Here is a 20,919-nt window from a genome sequence, read left to right on the forward strand (position 1 = left end):
TGGGTGTAGTAAATTCGTTTACGGCATTCCGCGACCCGTGCGCGTACATGACCGAAGCCAGCAGGGTCTTTCATCCCATCGATGTATCACACCATGAGGTAGCAATAGGACATCGTAGACCGCATATATACCCCTCCCCTGCGTGTAGGCTGTGTCCCGCAAGCATGTCCGCCCAGCCGAGCTTGCAGCTCGACACCGCCTCGCTCCGCCCGTCCGCTACCTCCGCTTCCACCAGACCATCCCCTATCGGCGCGCCGGCGCTCACTACCTTCCCTAATCCCTTTTCCGACGAGCCCGAGCCTGGGATCATACCGTCTTTCCTCTCAAAGGTCAAATCGACATTCTCAGCGGCTACTGTCACGGCTCCCTCGGTACCCCCTGCGGCTGCGAAGGGTGCAGATAGGGGTCCTTTGTCTCTCCTCAAAGAGAGCGATGAGGGTTCCGGTTCGAGAAGCGCCAGTGGAGGAGGAGGAGGAGGCGCCATGGCGGCCGCATCCACAGGTGGTTGTGCGCCAGTGCAAACGGAGGCACAGCGTATAGTCGCAGAAGCAAAAGAGATGGCGTCCTCGGGGAAGCAGGCGAAACCTGTACCGATCATGGGACCCCCTCCGACTATCGGGAACACGGAAGGACCATCCCCTCGAGGCAGTCGTCAGTCGCTCAACTCGTCGGAAACACCCCTATCCCCTCAGCGCGGACAGAGCGGCTCGAGATCGCTCAGACCACCTCCTCTCGCCCCTTCATCACGTAGCGGCTCGTCCCGCCCACCATCCCTCACACCCAGCGCCCCATCTATGGGTCCCGGAAGGCGTCTCGTACCTCCCGGGGAGCGGCAGTGGCGCCCAGCCGGTGCTGCCCCGGCTCAAGTGACAGTCTCGCCCGTCACGAGCCTGACTACCACCGTACAATCTTCCGGAAACGCCGAAGCAGGTCCCAGCGCCGCTCCAGCACAACAACGTGCCGCCCTTCGTGCGCACTTTGGGCTACAATCGGCCGTCACTCCCTCGGTTGCCCATTCTCCGGGATTCCGGAAACATGCCCATCGCGACTCGCTTAGCAGTCTCCGTCCGCGGCGTTCATCATTCGCGACTATCCCGGACTCGCCCTCGTCGGTCTCGCTTTCGGCGATGGTGCATAACGCGGAAATCAATCAGAACATGTCGTACGTGCCGGGCTTCCCGCTAGGGCAGGACGACACGAGGAGTATCAGGAGTATGGGGATGGTCAAGAAGACGAATAGTGTCAGTCGAATCATTAGGCGGATCAGAGGAGAGGGATTGAGCAAGCATTACTGGATGGCGGATGAGCATTGCAAGGAATGCTATGACTGCAAGTCGGTGAGTCATTCTCCCCTTGGAGTGCCCGACTTTATAGCTGATTCTGTAGGTCTTCACTGCGTGGCGCCGGAAACACCATTGTCGGATATGCGGTCAAATCTTCTGCAGTCGCTGCGCATCCAACATCATCGGCGCCAGGCGTTTCGGTCAAGAAGGAGCAGTACGAGTCTGCAATCTCTGCCTAAAGATTATGGAGGAGTACCGCGACGACGATGATGACGACCGTCACTCTATCGCTTCTATGGCTACCTCGGCCCGCATGCCCAGCATGTCGGACCGGGCCTTCCTAGACGCCGCCATGTCCCCAGACATGTCCCTCGCCAAGTCTCCCTTCGCGGCCAGTCAGCTCTTCTCGACCAATCCGGACGACACGCTCGGGGCAATCGAAGAAGGCGTAGCGACAGGCTGGGGCGTAGAGAGTCAAGCGGCTCATCGGCCGTACTCGCCAGAAGGGTCAGAAGAGGAGGATGAGGGGATATGGACGATGAGGCCAAATACAGCCATCCCTTTCAGGCGGCCAATGGAGGAGGATCAGAAGGACGTGTCGCAGCCGGGATCCGAAACGGCATCGCTCAATGCGCCGTTTGACGATTCCTCGTCCCCGTCCACGCCGGTCGTGGAGAGCTCGGAAGAGGGGGCGATGAGCGGCGGAGTGGACGAGTCGCCGGTGGAGCCGACTCCGCCGAGACCGGCGGGAGGGAAGAAGCGGGTCGAGTTTCCGAGGTCGGATACGATGTCGAGCGATGGAGGGGATCGGACGGCGTTGAGTAGGGTGGACTCGAATCTGCCTTTGATCGGGCTGCGGAGCAGATTGAGCTCGCGGACTAGTCAAGGAGGATTGACGGCTTTGATTGATGAGAGAGGGGATGGGCTATGGCGAGCGAGGTCAAACTCTGTTGTGTAAGCTATCGTGACACGTGCTTCGACAGAGCAGTAGCTGATGGATGTAGGAAACGACCAGAAATCATAGCCGGAAGCAGTCTTCACCACTTTCACCTCATGCTGGAACAAGCGATCGTCCGCTCCGGCCTCGACAACGCCTCAGAATGGCATCAGACCCTGAGCGAGGTCCTTCTCAAGGTATCTTCGCATATCCGGCCAAACGTGCGCGCTGGGGACTTTATCGACGTCCGTGCATACGTCAAGATCAAAAAGGTTCCAGGCGGGAAGATCAGCGACTCGGAATATGTCGACGGGATTGTCATCTCCAAGAACGTCGCTCATAAGGCTATGGCCCGGCGCCTCGTCAATCCCCGCATCATGATTGTTACTTTCCCCCTCGACTACCATCGGATCGAACACCAGTTCATGTCCCTCGACCCCATCATGGCGCAGGAGAAGGACTATCTCCGCCTCCTGACTCGGCGAATCATCGACGTTCGGCCACATATCGTGCTCGTCGAGCGCTCGGCATCCAGGTTGGCGCTGGACCACCTCCTCGAGGCGGGCATCGCCGTTGCGAGGAGTGTCAAGCTGTCGGCCATCCATCAGGTCGCACGATGCACCCAGGCGGATGTCGTGGCGTCGATGGACAGGCTGGCGCTCGAGCCGAGACTAGGGCGGTGCTCTGAGTTCCGGATCCAGTCGTTCGATCACGACCTCATACCCGGACGGCGGAAGACACTTATGCGGTTCGAGGGGTGTCAGCAGGAGTATGGATGTACCATCATTCTTCGGGGAGGGGACTTGCCGACTTTGCGCAAGGTCAAAGTCATTGCGGACTTTATGGCCTTTGTGGTGTATCAACTCAAGAACGAGGTGATTCTCTACTCGGACGAACACAATATCCTACCTATCCGCCCTCCCCTTTCTACAGAGTATCAGCAGCTCCTCGCCAGGCTCGCAGAGAAAGACATCCTTGGTCCCGCTCATTCCAAGGAGAGCACCCTCACCATTGGCAAGGCGGACTCGCCTACCACACCTAGCCTGGATAGGGTCGAGGCGCAAGAGGAGGACAAAGAGCTGGAGCGGAGAGAGGCGGGAATGCAAACGAGGGAAATCGCCATGTCGCTCGAGCCATACTTGACGACCATCCTCTCGGCGTCGGTCTCGATCCGATTTCCGCCGCCGGTCCCACTCGCCAAGATGGCGGAGCTGGATCGGGACCTGACGGTGCTGCGTAGGAGGCGGGATGAGGACGAGGCGAAGCAGATCCTGCAGGAGGAGACTAAGGAAACGGTCAAAATATCGGTTCCTCCGGTGCTGGACATCGACATGTCAGGGACGGGGGCGACTGCGCCGGACACATCGGCATCCGCCATCACGGAGAAGGATGCCGGAAGCACCATCCAGATCCCGGTCGGCAAGGGTCGGGCGCGAGACCCATACCGGGTACTTCGGAAGCCCGAGGAGATCAGCCGAGAGTCGGCTCTCGCGCAGGTCGAGCACGACCACGCTGAGCAGATCAAGCTGTGGCAGTGGTACACTCGGCGTCATACGGGTCCGCTCCGGCCGGAAGACCATCAGGGTATCGTCTACCTGTACTCGCTCGGCTGCGAAGGCGGAGAGCGGCCCTGCGTCGAGCCAAAGCTGGAGCATATCAACTTTTACCAGCCGGACGACCTTACTGTTGGTCAGTTCCTCGAACAACTAGCGGCGGACGCTGTCAAGCGGTGCCCTAGCAAAACATGCGAGCGGCTCCAGCTCTTCCATTTCCGGCTGCTTGTCCACGGCGACCGTCGGCTTCAGCTGGCAATGGACCAGTTCCCCTGTCCCTCTCCCGGCGACGAGGACCGGATCATCACCTGGAGCTACTGCCGTCTCTGCGCAACCCCCTCGCCCACTACCATCATGCGGGATGAGACGTGGAAGATGTCCTGGGGCGCCTATCTGGAGCACTGTTTCTACCCTCCCGAGACTCCTGCTGGCTTCTCGTGCCCGCACGACGCGTACCGTGATCAGATCCGGTACTTTGCCCATCGCAACCTCGCCATTCGGATCCATAACGAAAATATTGACGTCTACGAGCCGGTCCGGCCGAGCATCACCCTCCAGACCAAACCGGAAACCAAGGTTCTGCTCAAGAACCAAGAGTACGAGAGTATACTACAAAAGAATACGGCGTACTTTGATTCAGTCCTCTTTCGCCTCCGGGCATTCGACTATGATATCTGCCAGCCGGAGAAGGTCGGCTCGCTTCGCGCGGCGCTGGAGGGCATGCTTTCGCGCGCGGTAGCGGACCGGGAGGAGCTCGTCACGCTTCTCAACAGGACATACAAGTTGACGCCCATGACGGATGTCCTCGCGCTCAATACGGTACTTCGGACACTGCAGGACAAGGTCGTGCAGTGGGACTCGGACTTTGCCGATATCGAAAAGACCTTCCTACCCTCCGAGAAGGATCTACGGCGGATGACGGCCACGCATCTCAAGCGGCTGTTTGCGGCGCAGGATGGGTACTCGACTCTCGATCGAAGCGTCATGGGGTCGACGGTATCAGAAGGGGACGAGAAGGAGGGCAAGTCGGTACTGGGAGACGAGGTGTCGCTCGGTTCTGGCGCGTCTACGCCGGCGGAGATGGATACTGGGCTGTTGGCGCCCCCATCAGAGGGTAGCGCCATGAGCTCAGCGTCGTCCTCTCCCAGCGATGGGATGACGCCTATGAATGTCGTCATGGCGACGACTCGAAACCCCCTGTCCCAGCCGTCCACGCCGGATACGGATGATACCGACTCGGACTCGACTATCGGGGCCAAGCATAAAACGGCGCTACCACGTCCCTCCCCGAGCTACGGGCTGGGGATCGAGTCGAGCGAGATGGACAGTGACTACTTTGTTTCCAGACTGCCTAGGCGGACAAAGCCGGCTGCAAGGTAAGCTGCAGGTCTCGAAAAATGGGCTCAAGCTGACTTTAAAGCATTGCCGACCTCGTCAAGCGATTCCAGGAGACGTCCGCCCAGTTTGAAGCGAGCGAGGAGGTCCAAGCGGAGCGGCCCCGGTCTTCTGCTTCTCTTCGGCGAAGCCAGCGTCGTCAAGCTGTCGAGCCTTCGGACACGGATGATGCGCCTGCTGCCCGTCCTCGTCTACGGAGAGGCAAAACCGAACAGCTTCCTGCCCGCCACCGTGATGGCGCGCGGTCCGGTCTCGCCTCGGACGGTGATCGGAGCTACGCCCATCATGCAGCTCGTATACCTCACAGCGGGACTGCTCGGCGAAGCATATTGAGTCCGGAAGCGCGACCAGCCCTGTCCCGCAGCCGAACCAGTGATCTCTCGCGGTCACCCTCTCTTGCAGAGTCGAGCCCATCGTCCAGCCTGCTCGCTCCGCCCATGCCCGCTCGCACCGGCGGTGAGGGTAAGCCCAGACCGCTGGGCAAGGGCAAATTGCCCCGCGCCGAAAGTGCACCTCGCATCACCACCTCGGCATCCCGCCCGTCAAACAAGCGGAATCTTACGGTCACTCCTGGTAATCGCGTCACATCCATCGCACGCCACTTTGACCGTCTCTCGCGCGAGGCGGAGCGGGAACGGCAGAAGCGTATCTCGATGGTGCGGAACAAGCGGGCTCGACCGGTCGCGGCGACCAAGGTGAAGGAGCAGGTGTTTGACAACGTCCGGGATGCGTTCCGGGACGAGTTTGACACAGACTCGTCCGAGGCGGATAATGAGGAGGACGAGCATGGGAGCGAAGACTCGGCAGACTCGGGCGGGATGGCGCCGACCAACAAGAAGCGGCGGTCCAGGTCACCTTCCAAGTCCCCGAGGAAGTCGCCCAAGGTGGACCTGGCCCCAATCGATACCTCGGAGGGCACGTTGGCTCTGCCTGTCCCTGTCGCTGTGCCGGCGAGCGCGGACAATGCGGTCGAGCCATCATCCGAAGCCATGTCCATCTCGGGGTCCGGTCAGTCTATCGCTTCAACCTCGGCTACCAGTGACGCCAAATCGGAAATGTCCTTTACGGATCGCTTGCAGATCGACCTGCCTACCTTCGAGACGAGCGCGCCGCTACCCAGCGTACCAGTCACCCCTGTCCTCTCTGCCGAGACGGCCGACGAAGGCGGTATGCCCTCCATCAGCCACGTCTCGCAGCTCTCCGAATCCGAGATGAGCTCGGGAGGCGAACGGTCGTCCATCCTCAAAACTCTCACAGGCCTCTGGGCATTCCGTGCAGGTGACTATACACCGCTCGAATACCCCCTTTCGGCTGCAGAGCACATCTTTGCGGATTCGCGTGTCATCATCCGCGAGAATGAGCCGACCAGCATTATCGCTTTCACCCTCACGTCCAAGACGTACCGCGAGAAGATGCGTGACTTTTTGGCGGCAAAGCAGAAGGGCAAGAAGGAGGCATTTATGCCTGAAGATGCGAGCGGTGGGACGGCGGATCGGAGCTCGATGTGGGATATTGTCTCGCTGGATGAGGCAGTCGAGCCGGATGACTCGTCCAGACGAGAAGGCGGGACGCATTTGAAATACGGTGAGCTGTCATCTCTTGCCAGCATGAGACCTGAGCTGACTCTACCAGACTTTGACTCTGGCTCATCTACCATCTTCTGTCGGATCTTCTTTGCTGAGCAATTCGCCGCTCTTCGCTCGGCATGCCAGTGCGAGGACAGCTTTGTCGAGTCTCTCGCCCGTTGCATCCAATTCGACCAGTCTGGCGGGAAGTCTGGCTCAGCCTTCCTCAAGACCCGTGATGATCGCTTCATCTGCAAGGAGATATCGAGGCTGGAGATGGACGCTCTGACCAAGTTTGCTCCTGCATACTTCGATTACACGAGAAAGGCATTCCAGGGACAGGTGAGCTTTCCTCTTCGTGCCTTTGTCTGGTTTGATTATGAGCTGACTCTCAGCGTCCGACTGTGCTTGCCAAAGTCTACGGCTTCTTCAAGATCGGGTATCGGAACGCTGTGACTGGCCGGGCGATGCGGATGAACGTGCTGGTCATGGAGAATTTGTTCTACGAGCGACGTTTCTCCAAGATTTACGATCTCAAGGGGAGTACGAGGAATCGATTGATCCAGGCGACGGGGAAGGTTAACGAGGTCTTGTGAGTTTGCTCTCTGATGCATGCAACAAGATCAGCTCGCTGACATCACAGGCTGGACGAGAATCTGATGGAAAGTGAGCTGGATTGATCCCGCCTGGTCGAAGAGCTCTAGCTGACTTTTCCAGTTGTATACAAGCACCCCCTCTATCTCCGCGAGCATTCGAAGCGGATCCTTCGCTCAGCGCTCTTCAATGACAGTGAGCTACCTTGCTATGGCCGAATCCACGAGCTCATATGATCAGCCCTATTCCTCTCCAACCTCAACGTGATGGACTACTCGCTCGTCGTAGGAGTGGATCAAGACAGACATGAGCTGGTCATCGGAATCGTCGACTACATCCGTACCTTTACCTGGTGAGTCCATCAACCTGGTCCCGCCGAAGAGACCAGAGCTAACGAGTGACAGGGACAAGAAGCTGGAATCTTGGGTGAAGGACTCCGGATTCTTGGGCGGTGCAGGCAAGGGCGAACCAACCATCGTGACCCCCAAACAATGTGAGTCTCGACATGGCCCAGCTTCACTTTGGGAGCTGTAGCTGACTCCACGCAGACAAAACCCGCTTTAGGACTGCGATGGATCGGAACTACTTCCTGGCTGTGCCAGACCGGTGGTCCAAGGTCGGAGCGGAGGAGGACAACGCGGAGACAGAAACGATTGCGACGAGCATATGATAGCTCTCTCGGAGCGACATGACGATTGTAAAATTTGTACAGGAATAGCATCTTGTTGTCTACATATCTATTTGCATTACATATGTCCAGAACGTCATGTCATCTTGCGTGAGGTTGGTCATGATCATAGGTGTCGTCGTTATTCCCCTCCCGCTCTTCTGCCTCGCGCATCATATCTGGATATCAGCATAAACTTCAGAGCGAGTCGTTGGATCAACTCACCTCCCCACATGATTGCCTCAATCACCGGGGAATTGCCTCGACTCCGCTCATCATCCGAGACAGAACCGCTAGACCCATCAGCGATCACACTCCTCCCTACCGACAGAAGACATACCGTCTCATACCCGAATCATCGGACGATAGCATACTCGCATCGGAGCCGCGATGCGACATCGCCGGGCTCCCGACTGACAGAGAAGGGGAATGGCGACCGAGGTTGAAGGAGCGCAAGTGAGGAGACGGTCCTGGACTGGACCGGCGGGATGAAGTGGGGGACTCGGGTAGGCTGTAGTCTTGCCGCTCAAATGGGTCCAGATCGTCCTCGTCCTCCGGAGGAGATGGGGCGATAGGCTCAAGTACAATAGCAGGGATGCCGTTGGCCTCGTTGATAGCACGTCGGCGCTCATCCCGGAGCCGCAGGTATCGGCGGCGCCAGTAGATGGTGCGTAGAAGCCCTCGGACTCGATCGAGGTTGACGAGGTCGGTCACTCTTTCGGTTTTGGCCCGGCGGTCAAGGAGATCGTCCAGTCTGTTCGATGAGCTCAAGCACACACGTCAGAGCGCGAGGGGTTAGATGAGCTCACTGTAAAGCCTTCTCATCATCGATGAGCTTGTAATGAGCAAGCATAAACAGCATCGAGGTAAAGCTGATCCCTCGTCCGGGCTCCTCCGATATCCGCGCCTCATGATACAGGCGAGCGAATACGCGTCGGCGCTCCCGGACCTTTGTGAGGTCAATCTGGCGTACCAGGCTCTCGACGTGACGTACGTCGACCGCGTACTTTCTTCCTGCTGCTACGACGAGCTTTCCGGCAGCGTTATCGACCGGGTCGGGTACGGACGAGCGGAGTAGATTGCGGACGGAGACCGAAGGTGGATAAGGTCGGACTTCGAACACTCCGCTGAGCAGCTTACATCTCAGCTTGACTCTAGACCACCTGACTCAGACTCACAGATAAGAAAGGGATGAGCTCTTTGCGCGTGATGTAGCCGGACCGATCGGTATCGAAGTCTGCCCAGACCCGCTTGAACGCCCCTGACTCTCAGCTTGAGCCATCTTCAGTCCCGCTGTTGGACTCACGCATCTGTTCTCGGTCAAGCGAGATCCCGCCTGGCATCTGGTACACGTACGCGAATGACTCGACTACAACACCGGTGAACATGTTAAGGAAGATGTACCTGACCAGTCAGCGGATAACGCCTTGAAAAGTACCCTGACTTACATCGATAAGATGTTCCAGCTGATGAAGAGGAAGAAGGCCCAGCCGGGACTACCGCAATCAGAGTTCAGGAAGTTGTCGGAAGCGGTACATCTCGGAGCTTCCAGGGTACTATCGCGTCAGCTCGGCGAAAAGACAAAGTACGCCAAACGTCTTACAAGCCGTGCATGTACCCATTCCAGCCTTCCCTGTCCGCATCAGCTCTGCCCTCAAGGAGCAGTGGACGTCAAGCTCACCCTGTAGACATGAAAGCAAGCATGACGAGCGCGTTCCCGAAGGTATGGTAATTCTGGAATCGGCTGGTCGACGCCGTGCCCGTCTTGGTCAAGCCAAAAACCTCGACAAACATGATGGCGTAAAAGACGAAGAGACATGCCCAGAGGAGGAACAGCTTCCCAATAGCCGGGAGACTCGCACTGAACTGTCAGCTGTATTCTGGCGAAAAGGACTCACACAGAGGTCTTGAACAGTTGATTGAGCCGGCTGTTCCGCTGGACCAATTTCAGAGCTATCGCCACCAAGAACAGCTTCTGCAGCTGTACGTTGACCTGACTTCCGGGTGATCCAGCCATGGACGCTTGTAGCGCTGGTATGGTGGTGGCAAATGACCCGGTGATGACTATGAGATCGAAGATGTTCCATCCGTTCGCCCAGAAGCTGCGCATGCCGAGGCCGAAGAAGCGAACCAGGAGATCAACCGCGTAGATCATAGTGAGCAATAGGAAGATGCTATCTGTGCGTGTCAGCAGCTAGCTCCTGTGACAATCTGCCCGTGCATGCTCACCGATTTGCTGATCATCAAAGATAGTGTTGTTAAAATCCTCAAAACTTCCAGTCAGCTCAGGCTCACGAGCAGGGAGGCTCGACTCACGCTAGTAACAAGATATGCAGATAGTAGATCAACGTGAACCCTCTCGCCCACCATCCATGCTTCTCCGTCGCGCGATTGTAGCACCATATCCGGACGCCATCGGAAGGGGGGGTCTGGGGAAGCTGAGAGGGGGTCTGAGCCTTGATGAACTTTGATAGATCGACCCAACGCCTTTGCTCCGTCGTCAATAGCTGCATCCCCGACCGCATCGAGAAGTTCTCAATGATGATGCTGATCCCGTCAGCTCCGGCCATACGAGCGAAAGCGGCAGCCCTACCTGACGAAGAGAGTGAGGATGATAACCCCTCCAAAGAGGTTGAAGACGATGAAGAAGATACTGTTCCATTGCGCAGCGTTCTCTGCTGGCTGACTCTCCCGCCCGGTGATGGATGTAGCCGAATTCATGACGTCGATCCAGCCTTCGAGGGAGACGATCTCAAAGAGGATGAGCATGGACTGGCGGAACGAGTCGAATGAGTATACGGTGGAGCCGCCGATGATGCCGGGATTGGACCATACTTGGGGAGCGAGGAAGCCGAGCGAGTCGTCCACCGGGAAGATGCTCCTCTCGCCGAAGCATGCGGAGAAGCCAGAGGCGTCGGTATCGGTGCATGAGAACAGGAGGCCAGAGAAGATGTTCAACCTAGATATCAGCTTCAGTTGATAGCACCATGAGGAACAGCTTACCCCCACACCGCAAATGGGATGATGTAGAGGATCATCAAGATGGAGGCGTCAACGATATTGATGAATCCCGCAAATAGCACGACGTGCAGCGTGTCCCGGAGACGCGAGAAGAGCGTGATGAGCCGTAAAGCCCGCACGCTCCGCAGCGCCCGAGTCAACCGATTGACACCGCCAATGACGATGAGCGATCCGACCATATTAACGACCAGTGCGAGGAGGATAACGAAATCAAAGATGTTCCACACCGAGAGTAGATAGGCGTTGGGCGCAAAGATGAAGCCGTCCGCAATGATCTTCATAATGGCCTCGACGATGAAGACGCCACTCAGACCGGCTTCGGCGATGTCGTACCATGAGCCCCGGAAGTAGCCGTTGCTTTCGTAGTAGTATTTCCGGTAGATGGGGGTCGAGATGGCAGCGACTACGATACTGGCGACGATAGTGCTAAAGATGACGACCTTGGCTGTCAAGCGGAGGACTGGGTGGGCGGGTCGGCCATAGATGCGGTCGCCGTATGCCGGGTCAAAACAGGACTGGCAGAACCGCCGGATGGGATTGCCCTGCTTGAATACCCAGAGAGATCGGTCGAAGCTGGGGTGCGCGGCGATGAAGTCGGCTTGCTGGTTTCGTCGTTCCCGGTTGGCGTCGGCTAGCTCGTTCCCTTCCGTGCTGGGATTGACTGGAGGAAGCAGGTCGGTCCTGAAGTCAGCACTCTCTCAGATCTGCGCACTTACAATCCTCGGTCATCCGCATAATCGTCCGCATACGCATCGGGCTTCACCACCGCCGAGACCGGCCTCTTGCGGTATCGCAGCACACTATCATCCTTCTCTCTCCCAAAGAGCTTCCGCAACTTTTGCTTGGGTACCTCGAACCCATTCATTGCACTCGACGGCGCCGCTTGTCCGACATCCGCGCCGACCGTCTGTTTGAGCGGGAGCACCAGATTCTGGGGCAAGGATCGCACCTGTACGGCCTGATGCCGAGCCTTGACGAGGCGGTATGGGTTGAGCCGGTCAATCCAGCTAACGTGCGCTGATTGAGGTTCTCCGCGCCGGATGAACTCCTCGACCTGGCGCTTTCGCTTTTGCTCCTCGGCGATCTCAAAGTTCTCGTTGATGACAGCGATGAACATCTGCAGTACGATGACTGACTCGTCAGCTCTGCGTCCTACAGCGACTATCAAGTAGACCCACAGAAGGAGAAGATGAGCCAACAAGACAAGAATATAGCAGCGATGACCTTCTGCCTCCACCGATCTTCTGCTTGCATCTGTCAGTCAGCTCTATCTTTGCGAAGAAGGATAGCCACGCACAGCATTGAACATGATATCAGACCAGTTCTCAGAGGAGAAGATCTGATCAAGTAAGCTCTCCAGCTGGTTGCACGGGAAGAGGGGCGTGAGCTCACCTGGTACATGCCCAAGAACGCATTGTACGTCTGCGAGAAGCTGATAAAGTCGTCGTCGCCTAGATCACCTCGGAACAGCTGGACCGCCTATCACGATTAGCATGGCCCAGCCTGGACTTACAAAGAGCGCGGCTAAGAAGTTCATGGTGAACAGGAAGATTGTCATGTTGATCAATCCGGCGAGACTCCCAAATAGCCGAAGCTGCAAAGTCAGCCAATCTCCACTTGTCGAGTTCAACGACGTACCAGCAACGGCTTCATCCTCGGAAAGGCCAGGACAAAGCGATACCACCGCAGCAGCTGGAACACCGTCAACCAGCTGTACGCCTCCGAGCCCGCAATAGCCGGAATCTGGATGATCGAGCTGGATACCGCCAAGAACAGGTCAAAGTTGTTACGTGGGCTACCGATAAAGTCGCGCCAGAGCGGAAAGTATGCGACGATACGGAAGGCGATCTCGACGTCGAATGCGAGGGTGATGCCAAATTCGATAGCCTGGAGGAGGTCGATAGTGGCCGGTAAGGATTCGGAGGTTTTGCAGCCTTGAGCAACGAGGGAGAGGAGGACGAGTGCGACCCAAAAGTACTCCGTGCGGCGGTACAGGCGGAGCAGCCGGGATTCTTCCTTTTTCTTGTCGTTGGCGGACCAGTTTGGGTCGACACCGATGGCGGAGCTAGAGGGATGAGCTTGCGAGTAACTTCCAAGGCGATAAGCTTACTCGTCCGCTCCGAAAGCACTTCGCCTCGTATCCGACCGAACACCCTGGAATGTATTGACAACGACCGCGACGACGAGGTTGATCAACCAAAAGTTGATGATGATCACGCCGACGATCCAGTACAGCGCTGACGCAAAGTAGTCCGAGTCCATTGCCGAGTACATGACCGGTGCCCAGGTATTAACTGATGATCAGCTGGGCTATCAACCGAACTCACTAGAAGCGATGAGCACCACCTGAATGAGTGCAAAGAAGAAGTTGTCAAAGCTCATGGTATTGCCCTGGGGATTGGTATCACCGAGCTATGAGTTAGCTGGAGCGGGACGCATGGCTCACCTGGCAGACCTGGTTCTGAGCACAGATATACCCCTTTGGATCCTGCGAGAACGCTTGACCGTTCTGCAGGAGGTACGGCAATTCCCTCAATGTCTCTGGATCGAGATATCCGCCGCAGTGCTGGCCCGTGTCGAAGATATTACTGGCGTTGTTCGGGTCCGTCATGATACATGTCCGGCGGAACGAACCTCGGAAGCTCTGGATACCGATGATGGAGAATAGCGTCGCAGCAAAGATGACAAAGAACCCGACGGTGATCAGGAGCGGGCCGGCACGCTTGAGCGAATCTAAAATTGTGGTTGTTCCGCTCGTGATGACGAGTAGTCGGCCGGCCCGGAGGATAGACAGCGCGCGGAAGATGTAGATGTGGTGCGTGGATGTGGCCTCTTGATGGGCGGAGGCGAGGAAGAAGGTGATCCAGAATGACACGATGGAAAGGAGGTCGATGCGGTGCCAAGAGTGACGGAGGTACGGACGACCAGCGGCGGACAGATTCAGTTGACGCTGCACGGCGCTTTGGAACGGCGCTTCGGGCAGCTTGGCTGTTTTGGGCTGGGTAGGATGACTCGCCGATGTGGATCGCCAAGCGGCACGAGGAGCGGCTGGCGAGGGTATATGGGTCCGGCGGAAGTGGCTCTGCGCGCTCTTGGCCCGCTCGGATGCCCGGGAGACGACGCCGTTCGGACCAGAGAGCCACGCTTGGACGGTCGTCTCTGGGTCAAAGATGAGCCCGGTGGTGATCATCCTAGCGGCCATCTCGAAGCTGATAGTCAGCCTGATGAAATACCTCTTGCGCGGGTCCAAGGGAACTCACGTGAAGATGCAAAAGATGATGAGGATCACCCAGTCTTCCCAACTCTGGAAGTAGCCGTTGCCTGGGCGTGGTTCGTACAGTGGCGAAGAAGATTGAATTGTGAGGATCACAGCGTAGAGGATGATTAGACCCAGAATAGCGGTCTCGGTCCACCTGGATCATCAGTCTTCCCCCCTTCCGAGTAGGAGAGGACACGTACGGCCAATTCAGCGCAGCATAGCATGCCTTCCTGATCACATTGTCCACTCCAAAGAGACAAAGAGTCCTCCCCCTCAATCCTGTCTTCAGCTCCGGCGGCAACCCCTCTGGCCTCCCGGCATCCACCGCACTCGGAGGAGGCTGGAACGGATCCATCTCAAACCCTCTTGTGCCCTTGCTCTCCTCATCGTCCTCATCTGGTATCCTGGTCCGCCCGTCCTCTCTCGCCTGACCAGGGCTCATCAGAGTCGACACGCGCACGCTCGCCTTGCGGAGTGTGCTCGATACAGCCCGAAATGTAGGGGAGCGTGCAACGGACGCAGCGAGGTTACGCGGACCGCGAGCGAGTCCGTGTTCGTCGTATACCCTCTTGGACTTGCGCGTCGAAGAGAGCTGCGCGGAAGGGTATATTCGGGACGAGGAGGAGGCGAAAGGGGTCCGGTCGCGGTCCCGCTCGTCCTCGACTCCGGATGGAGGGGAGCCAGTAGACTGCTGAGAGTCGAAAGACGCCGTAGAGTCCGCTTGATGGAAGAATGGCCGTAGTCCCTGCCCGCCACCTTTCCACCCTTGAGCTGGAGGGCTGTCACATGACCGCCGAGGCTCCCTTAAGCCAAGATCGTACTCCTCCATCCCGTCATCACTGACCAGGCGGGCCCAGCTCGGCGGGGCCAGGCTCCTCATCTGCGAAGGGTCCATATCCACCGGCCGGGCGGTAAAGACATCGTCTTGTGGTCTGCTCCAGCTCAGTCGCCGGTTCAGACCGTCTGCGCCTGCCGAGGAGAGGGTGGGCGAGGCCAGAGGAGAAGGGAGCGGAGAGCGGAAGGAGGTGGATATGGCGGAAGGTCCTGGGCGCCGGGACGCTGAGCCGCCGGGGTCCATTGCGCTATGCTAGCGATGGTGGGATGTCCGCTTCCAATGTGATCGCGGCATCGGACGAGCAAGAGGAGTTGCTGAGCTATAGCTATATCGGATGTGGAAAGCACAGCCACACTGCCGCGGTCGTCCGTCGTCGGTCATATGCAAAACGCGCGAGGAATGTGCACAAAGGTGCACGTGACATCACGGGCGGGTCTGTTGCCTCTATATTCTGTTAGACAGCTAATATAATAGGACGGCATGGCAGCTCATCTATCTATCTACTAGGCATTGTCCGTATGTTACGCTACACATCTATAGATACACGGTTATCCCTCCTCTTCTCCACTCTAGTTGGCGAGATGCGAGCTCATCCTCCTCGAGTTCCTCCCTGCCATCCCCACCGGCTGCTCACCCTGCCCCATCTGCCCCGGGCCCTTTGACGCCCTTTGGGGCTGCCCAGTCTGCCCAGCCATGTTCAAATCGGTGTGAACGCTCCTCCTCCACTCTTCCGCCTTCTTCGCCCCATCACCCCTGCCCCACACTGGGCCCGGCGTCACCCGTTCTCCCTCCTTCTGCTTCAACATCCCTTCCGCCTCCCTCCGCCTCATCTCCACCTTTTCTGCCCGTTTCTGCCGCTCCCACTTCTCTTTCGCCTCCGCCAGTGCAACTTCCTCCTTCATCTTGCTCGATACCGGATCTTGCAACTTGGAGATCCTCTTCCGGTGCCTATCCGCCAGTTCCTCATACGTCATCGTCCGCTGCATGCTCGCCGGCCTCGACGTGCCGTTGAACGCTTGCGACGCGGAGCCGGTGATGACGCCCGGACCTGTAGACAGGGTGGATAAGCGGTGGTGCGGGGTGGTATCGTATTGCCGAGGGAGGTCATAGGAGGAGGTGGGGCGCGACATTCCGTTGGCGGGATTCACCGTGGCGTGGGCGGACTCGGTCCGCCGAAGAGGTTCACCCAGGGGGTACGTGTCATGCATGGACTGACGGTGTGGCGGGTGAGGCCCGAAGTCCGACGTGCGCGTCTCGAGCATACTGGTGGTACGATCCCGACGATCCGCTCCGTAGTCGATTTCAGGCGTTTCGTAGATGGCGTCATGCGATAGCTGGCGAGTAGACATGGGCCGCCTCGAGTCCACCGGACCGAGAGAGGCGGGCGAAGGGAGAGTCGGGGAGATGATGCGCCTATCCGAGGTGTACCGCTCCCACTCGCTCTGAGGCTGGGTCGGCTGAGACTGCTGCCTCGACATGGGCCGGTCCACCGATGCGTACGTTGGCTCTAGCATCCTCGAGCTAGCTCCCGAATTGCGGCGGATGTGCGGGTCAAAGTGACTCGACGTGGGTGTGGTAGAAGCCGACGCTGCGCCGGGGACGGTAGGTGTCTGACTCCGGAGGTTGAGGTGGTCCAGGCTTGAGCGGATCGACAGTCGAGCCTGCCGAACCTCATCCAACAGCTTCATCTTGCTCTCAATCTCGTCGTCTCCGCCTAGGGCCACGTCACCGCGTATCGACCCGCCCATCGCCGACCCCGACCTCGCTCCGCCAGCAAAAGGACTCGCTAGCTCCTCGCGATCCCGCATCACCTCCCTCCCGTCTGGACTAGGGACACGCATGTCCCCCAGGCCCGGCGAGTGCAAAGAAGTCTCATACCGGCCCTTCTCCTTTTGACTGAGCAGGCTGAGTTGGCTGCTGGCCCGCCGGGGGTCGAATTCCAGCTGCGGGAGCGCGGATGTACCGTTGGGCGTGTCGAGTGGGATTTCGGGGCTGCCTGGACCCTTGCCCGAGCCCGAGCCAGAACCGTACTTCTCCTCCCACTCCGTTTGTTCCGTCTCAAGGTTTTTGAAACGTTCCGCGGCTTTCGAAACCTCCGCACTGTCCTCGCGGGCCTCCTCGTCCTCTTTGAGCTGCTTGATGCGTTTTTGCAGGATGTTGAGGACGCGGAACTGGATAGCTGCGCCGACCTGAAAGTCAGCTCTATCCCGGAAGACAGAAGGGAGGACGTACGACAATGACAGCACCGAGAATGCCCAGCTCGATTGACATCGTTTGTGTCAAGGGGTACTTGGCGCCCTTGAGTTCCGGGTATAGATCGAAGAAGCCCAAATTGTGGACATAGAACTGGTCATCAGTACCATTTCCAAGTCCTGCACCTCTTACAGCCAACTCACCTCTTTCAGCCCAGCCCTTGTATAACAATCCACACCCAACATGAACGCCGTCGCCCCGATCCACGCCGTCCCCAACAACATCGTCCACGGATTGAGCGCCTCCGGCAGACTCGCCACAAACGCGCCAACCGTCAACCCGCCCAACAACCCCCACCGACCGAGCACATTCGTGATAAGTCCGCCAGGTCGGAGAGCGAGGAGGAACCATCCGAAAGCAAAGCCGCCCGAAGCGGAAACCCAGTATTTCGCGAGTTTCCAGAGGAAGACGCCGATTCCGCCGCCGATGATGGAGGCCACGATGCAGGCGAGGAGGTAGAGCCCTCGAAGGGTTTGGGAGGGTGGATTCGGGGAGGGAGGTTGAATACTGGGTTCGACGCTGGGTATTAGCGGTCGCCACGGCAAGAAAATAAGGAACTTACCCAAACCGAAGGATCATGACTAGTGTGAAGAGGCCAAGGGAGTAGCCGAACGCTATTGCCAAGCTTGACCTGCTCTATCAGCAGCTGCTGCAAGTCATCCGCTTCGAGGGCTCACCATCGATTCTTCCCGCCCAGAACCGCCACAGGAATGCCCGTAAGGATCAACAGCGCCCCCAGCACCCCATAAGCCGGGTCGATGGGGATACCAAACGGTATCCAATCGTCCCCCTCCTTCCACTCCGCCGTAGCGTTCGCCGCTGTCCCGTTGATGACTGTGCCATTGGCGCTGATCGTCGAGTTGGCAAGAGAGGAATTCGAAGGGGAAGAAGCGGTAGAGTTGAGCGTCAAAGTGAGGACAATCGCGGTAGGTGAGGGAGAGGCAGAGCCGGAGGTGACAAGGGAGGTGATGGTAGTAGTGATGACCGTCTGATTCGCGTTGGTCGAGTTGGAGGGAGCAGCCGAAGGGGAGGTTGCTGAAACAGAGCGGGAGGAGTCCTGAGCGAGAACGAGGGGGAGGAAGCAGGCGGCGAGGTGGAAGAGCTTCATAGTGACGATGAAGCAGATCGGGCTCTACTCCGAACGAAGGACGAGGGGAGATAGTCCGATAGATGATAGATCGATGGCACAGCTTCGAGCTGGTAGATCTATCCGAGCGGTATGCTGACCGCTGGCGCTGACCGTCTGGATCGTGTCTGAGATGTGAGTCGCGGGGGGGCTTGCCGTCTAAGTCTTGGTCGTTATCGATCATCGAGTAGTCGAGTGGTGTTTGACTGTGTCTGTACTAGAGCTGCATAGCTGCTAGACCCACCCCAGAAGTCAGTGAACCAGATGAGGGTCGTAGAAGTTGGCCCAACATCAAAGGAACAGTCAAAGGACATGACCTCCACACACAACCTCCATCAGAATCTTCGCTTGCCTCCGATCCTCTTTGACTCTTCGGCTCACCAAAAGCTACGGCACCCTGAGGTCGTCCATAGCGCCACCCATACTCGTACTAGAGGTAGTCGGAGGAAAAGCTGTGCGGACCGCATACGAGTAACGACACCTTGCCTTAATAAGCCAAGCTCCGAAGCTTAACGTTCTAACATGCCCGATAGGGTGTTTCAGATTACCATGCCGTAAATAGGTCCGATCATCCTGAGAGTGGCTCCGAACAGCAAGATCTAGAGGGAGTGTGGCGAAGTCGGTGGCGATGCGGAGGTACGGCCCTGTAGCGGTCCCCAAAGTACGTCGCAGCAGGTCGGAGCGGGTACTAGCGGGTATGATAGGTATATTGCAAAGCGCATCACGAAGAGCATGGTGCATTCATGCCAGGCAGTGATGCAAACCGAGTGGCACGCGCATCGAGCAGCATGTTTCCCCAGCGTGACGCTGTCGCGGGATGAGCCCGATAACATAGCTCAAAAGCATCACGAACTGGAGGATAGTCAGACGACGGCTGTATTTTCGCACGCACAGATAGCACAGGAGGCCGGACATACAGTATAAGACAACATCGATGCAGGGTGGGGGAGCAAAGTGGGAGTGTCGAGACTGATTGATCCCTCCATTTATCGCCTTGCCCTTTCTGCTCCGCATTCCTCGATTGTCGACTTGCTCGTCGACGGGGCGTGCTCTCAGCCTCTCTTTGCGGTGCCTGTCTTTCGGGATCGAAGGCTTCATCCAGTATGACCGCTGTGTCGCTCCCACCGGAGATCTGGGCACTCGTGATCCCTTACCTTCGAAACCCAACCCCAAAACCGCTCTCGGCTCCACCGCGCGCCCTGATCCGGCAGCCCGATCTCTGCTCTCTGAGCCGCGTGTCATCCGTGAGTGTACACTATCGAAAAATTATAAAAGACCAAAGCTCAACAGCAGCTCTTCCACTCCCTCTGCGCGCCTCTCATCTACTCTTGGACCGTAGTGACGGATCAATTCGGTCTCCTCATGTTTAACCCCTCCACCCTGTCCAAGCGGCAACTTCCCTCTCGCATTCATACCCTCCATATCGAATACTGCGCGAAAGGTCTCGAAGCGCCTTACCACATTATCCTCCAGCTTGGAAGCGCCGCATGGGCCTCAATCGGCCCAAGCAGGAAAGAGCAAAGGAGGCGGATCCTCGCCGAATGCGTGCAAGAGGTGGAGGAGATACGGATGGGTCTGCTCTGGGTCGCGCGAAACAAGGCGCTCGTGGAGGTTATCTTCCCTCACCTTACATCCATCTCAGTATCGTCCATCTACGGTACCGACAAGTATTGGGCAGAGTACCAGTCATCACTCGGAACCGATCCGGCAGACCATACCGGTCCGAATGACTGACGCCTTTTCCCGATTCGACGAGCTCCTCAGCTTCCTCCCTTCCTTCCGCCACTTTTGCATCCGGGACGTCGCGGGCGTCCTCAACATCCCACGCAATACCTGCGCATCGCACGTCACCCCCATCCGGTACTCGCGGTGCCAGCACTTCACGGCGGGGCCGGGCGAGCTCATCCTGCCGTGGGGCGCACCCATGACTTGGTGCAGCGACGAGCCCATGTCGACGGCTTGGCAGTCCCTCCGAAATCGGATCTGCGATGCCATGTCGGATATTACATCTATACGGGCGGATCGGACCGACGGGCGGACGCGGGCCAAGACGGATACGGCGGATCTGACCATCTATGCGTCGACGGGCGTAAGGGAGATCAGGACGTCCGAGGAGGAGATGGTGTCGGGGTATGCAGGGATGGCGAGGACGCCAGAGAGGGAGCCATTGTCTGAGGCCGACCAGCGTAAAAAGGCGGAAGAAGTTGGAATTGTGTTTCAAGGGATATTGCGGGATGAGAGCCATGTGGCCGACGTGGTTCGACGGCGGCCGTCTCAGGATACGCCAACATGTCCGGCGTGCGGGTCGGGGCGGCCGCTATGACATGTGAGCGCGGAAGATAGGGGGATGACATGAGGTTGTATTAGTCCTGAATCAGTCTGCACAATAGCTTGTAATACATCTGATAGTGCACAGGATAAAGTTCAAAAA

The 20,919-nt window shown here is 57.9% G+C and overlaps 4 protein-coding genes across 4 annotated transcripts; 2 read left to right on the top strand and 2 right to left on the bottom strand.

Moving 5' to 3' along the window:
• Nucleotides 1-164: 164 nt before the first annotated feature.
• On the top strand, nt 165-7,997 carry MKK02DRAFT_21391 (uncharacterized protein; the record flags this gene model as incomplete). The annotated part of the gene is made up of 12 exons (XM_053086409.1): nt 165-1,337; nt 1,387-2,004; nt 2,053-2,237; nt 2,288-5,149; nt 5,194-6,752; nt 6,801-7,075; nt 7,129-7,325; nt 7,377-7,399; nt 7,451-7,522; nt 7,568-7,679; nt 7,732-7,820; nt 7,876-7,997. 12 exons carry the CDS (start codon nt 165-167, stop codon nt 7,995-7,997), a joined length of 7,287 nt encoding a protein of 2,428 aa, XP_052941807.1.
• A 318-nt stretch (nt 7,998-8,315) lies between these two features.
• On the bottom strand, nt 8,316-15,352 carry MKK02DRAFT_35703 (Ion transport protein-domain-containing protein; the record flags this gene model as incomplete). Its single annotated transcript, XM_053089247.1, has 24 exons — nt 8,316-8,748; nt 8,804-9,129; nt 9,173-9,255; nt 9,301-9,398; nt 9,443-9,550; nt 9,598-9,627; nt 9,676-9,855; nt 9,893-10,172; nt 10,224-10,267; nt 10,311-10,541; nt 10,588-10,953; nt 10,998-11,696; nt 11,732-12,146; nt 12,194-12,269; nt 12,313-12,354; nt 12,408-12,494; nt 12,529-12,609; nt 12,654-13,080; nt 13,126-13,309; nt 13,343-13,427; nt 13,462-14,224; nt 14,276-14,428; nt 14,475-14,842; nt 15,119-15,352. 24 exons carry the CDS (start codon nt 15,350-15,352, stop codon nt 8,316-8,318), a joined length of 5,793 nt encoding a protein of 1,930 aa, XP_052941808.1.
• Nucleotides 15,353-15,678: 326 nt separating this feature from the next.
• On the bottom strand, nt 15,679-18,470 carry MKK02DRAFT_21135 (uncharacterized protein; the record flags this gene model as incomplete). The annotated part of the gene is made up of 6 exons (XM_053086365.1): nt 15,679-16,522; nt 16,610-17,298; nt 17,342-17,455; nt 17,506-17,881; nt 17,925-17,993; nt 18,040-18,470. The coding sequence occupies 6 exons, from the start codon at nt 18,468-18,470 to the stop codon at nt 15,679-15,681; spliced, it is 2,523 nt and encodes an 840-aa protein (XP_052941809.1).
• A 1,121-nt stretch (nt 18,471-19,591) lies between these two features.
• MKK02DRAFT_41676 (uncharacterized protein) lies at nt 19,592-20,811 on the top strand (the record flags this gene model as incomplete). The annotated part of the gene is made up of 3 exons (XM_053091658.1): nt 19,592-19,732; nt 19,782-20,093; nt 20,131-20,811. 3 exons carry the CDS (start codon nt 19,592-19,594, stop codon nt 20,809-20,811), a joined length of 1,134 nt encoding a protein of 377 aa, XP_052941810.1.
• Nucleotides 20,812-20,919: the final 108 nt, after the last annotated feature.

The sequence above is a fragment of the Dioszegia hungarica genome, assembly GCF_025882075.1.
Source record: "Dioszegia hungarica strain PDD-24b-2 chromosome Unknown MKK02contig_32, whole genome shotgun sequence".
Taxonomy (NCBI): Eukaryota; Fungi; Basidiomycota; class Tremellomycetes; order Tremellales; family Bulleribasidiaceae; genus Dioszegia; species Dioszegia hungarica.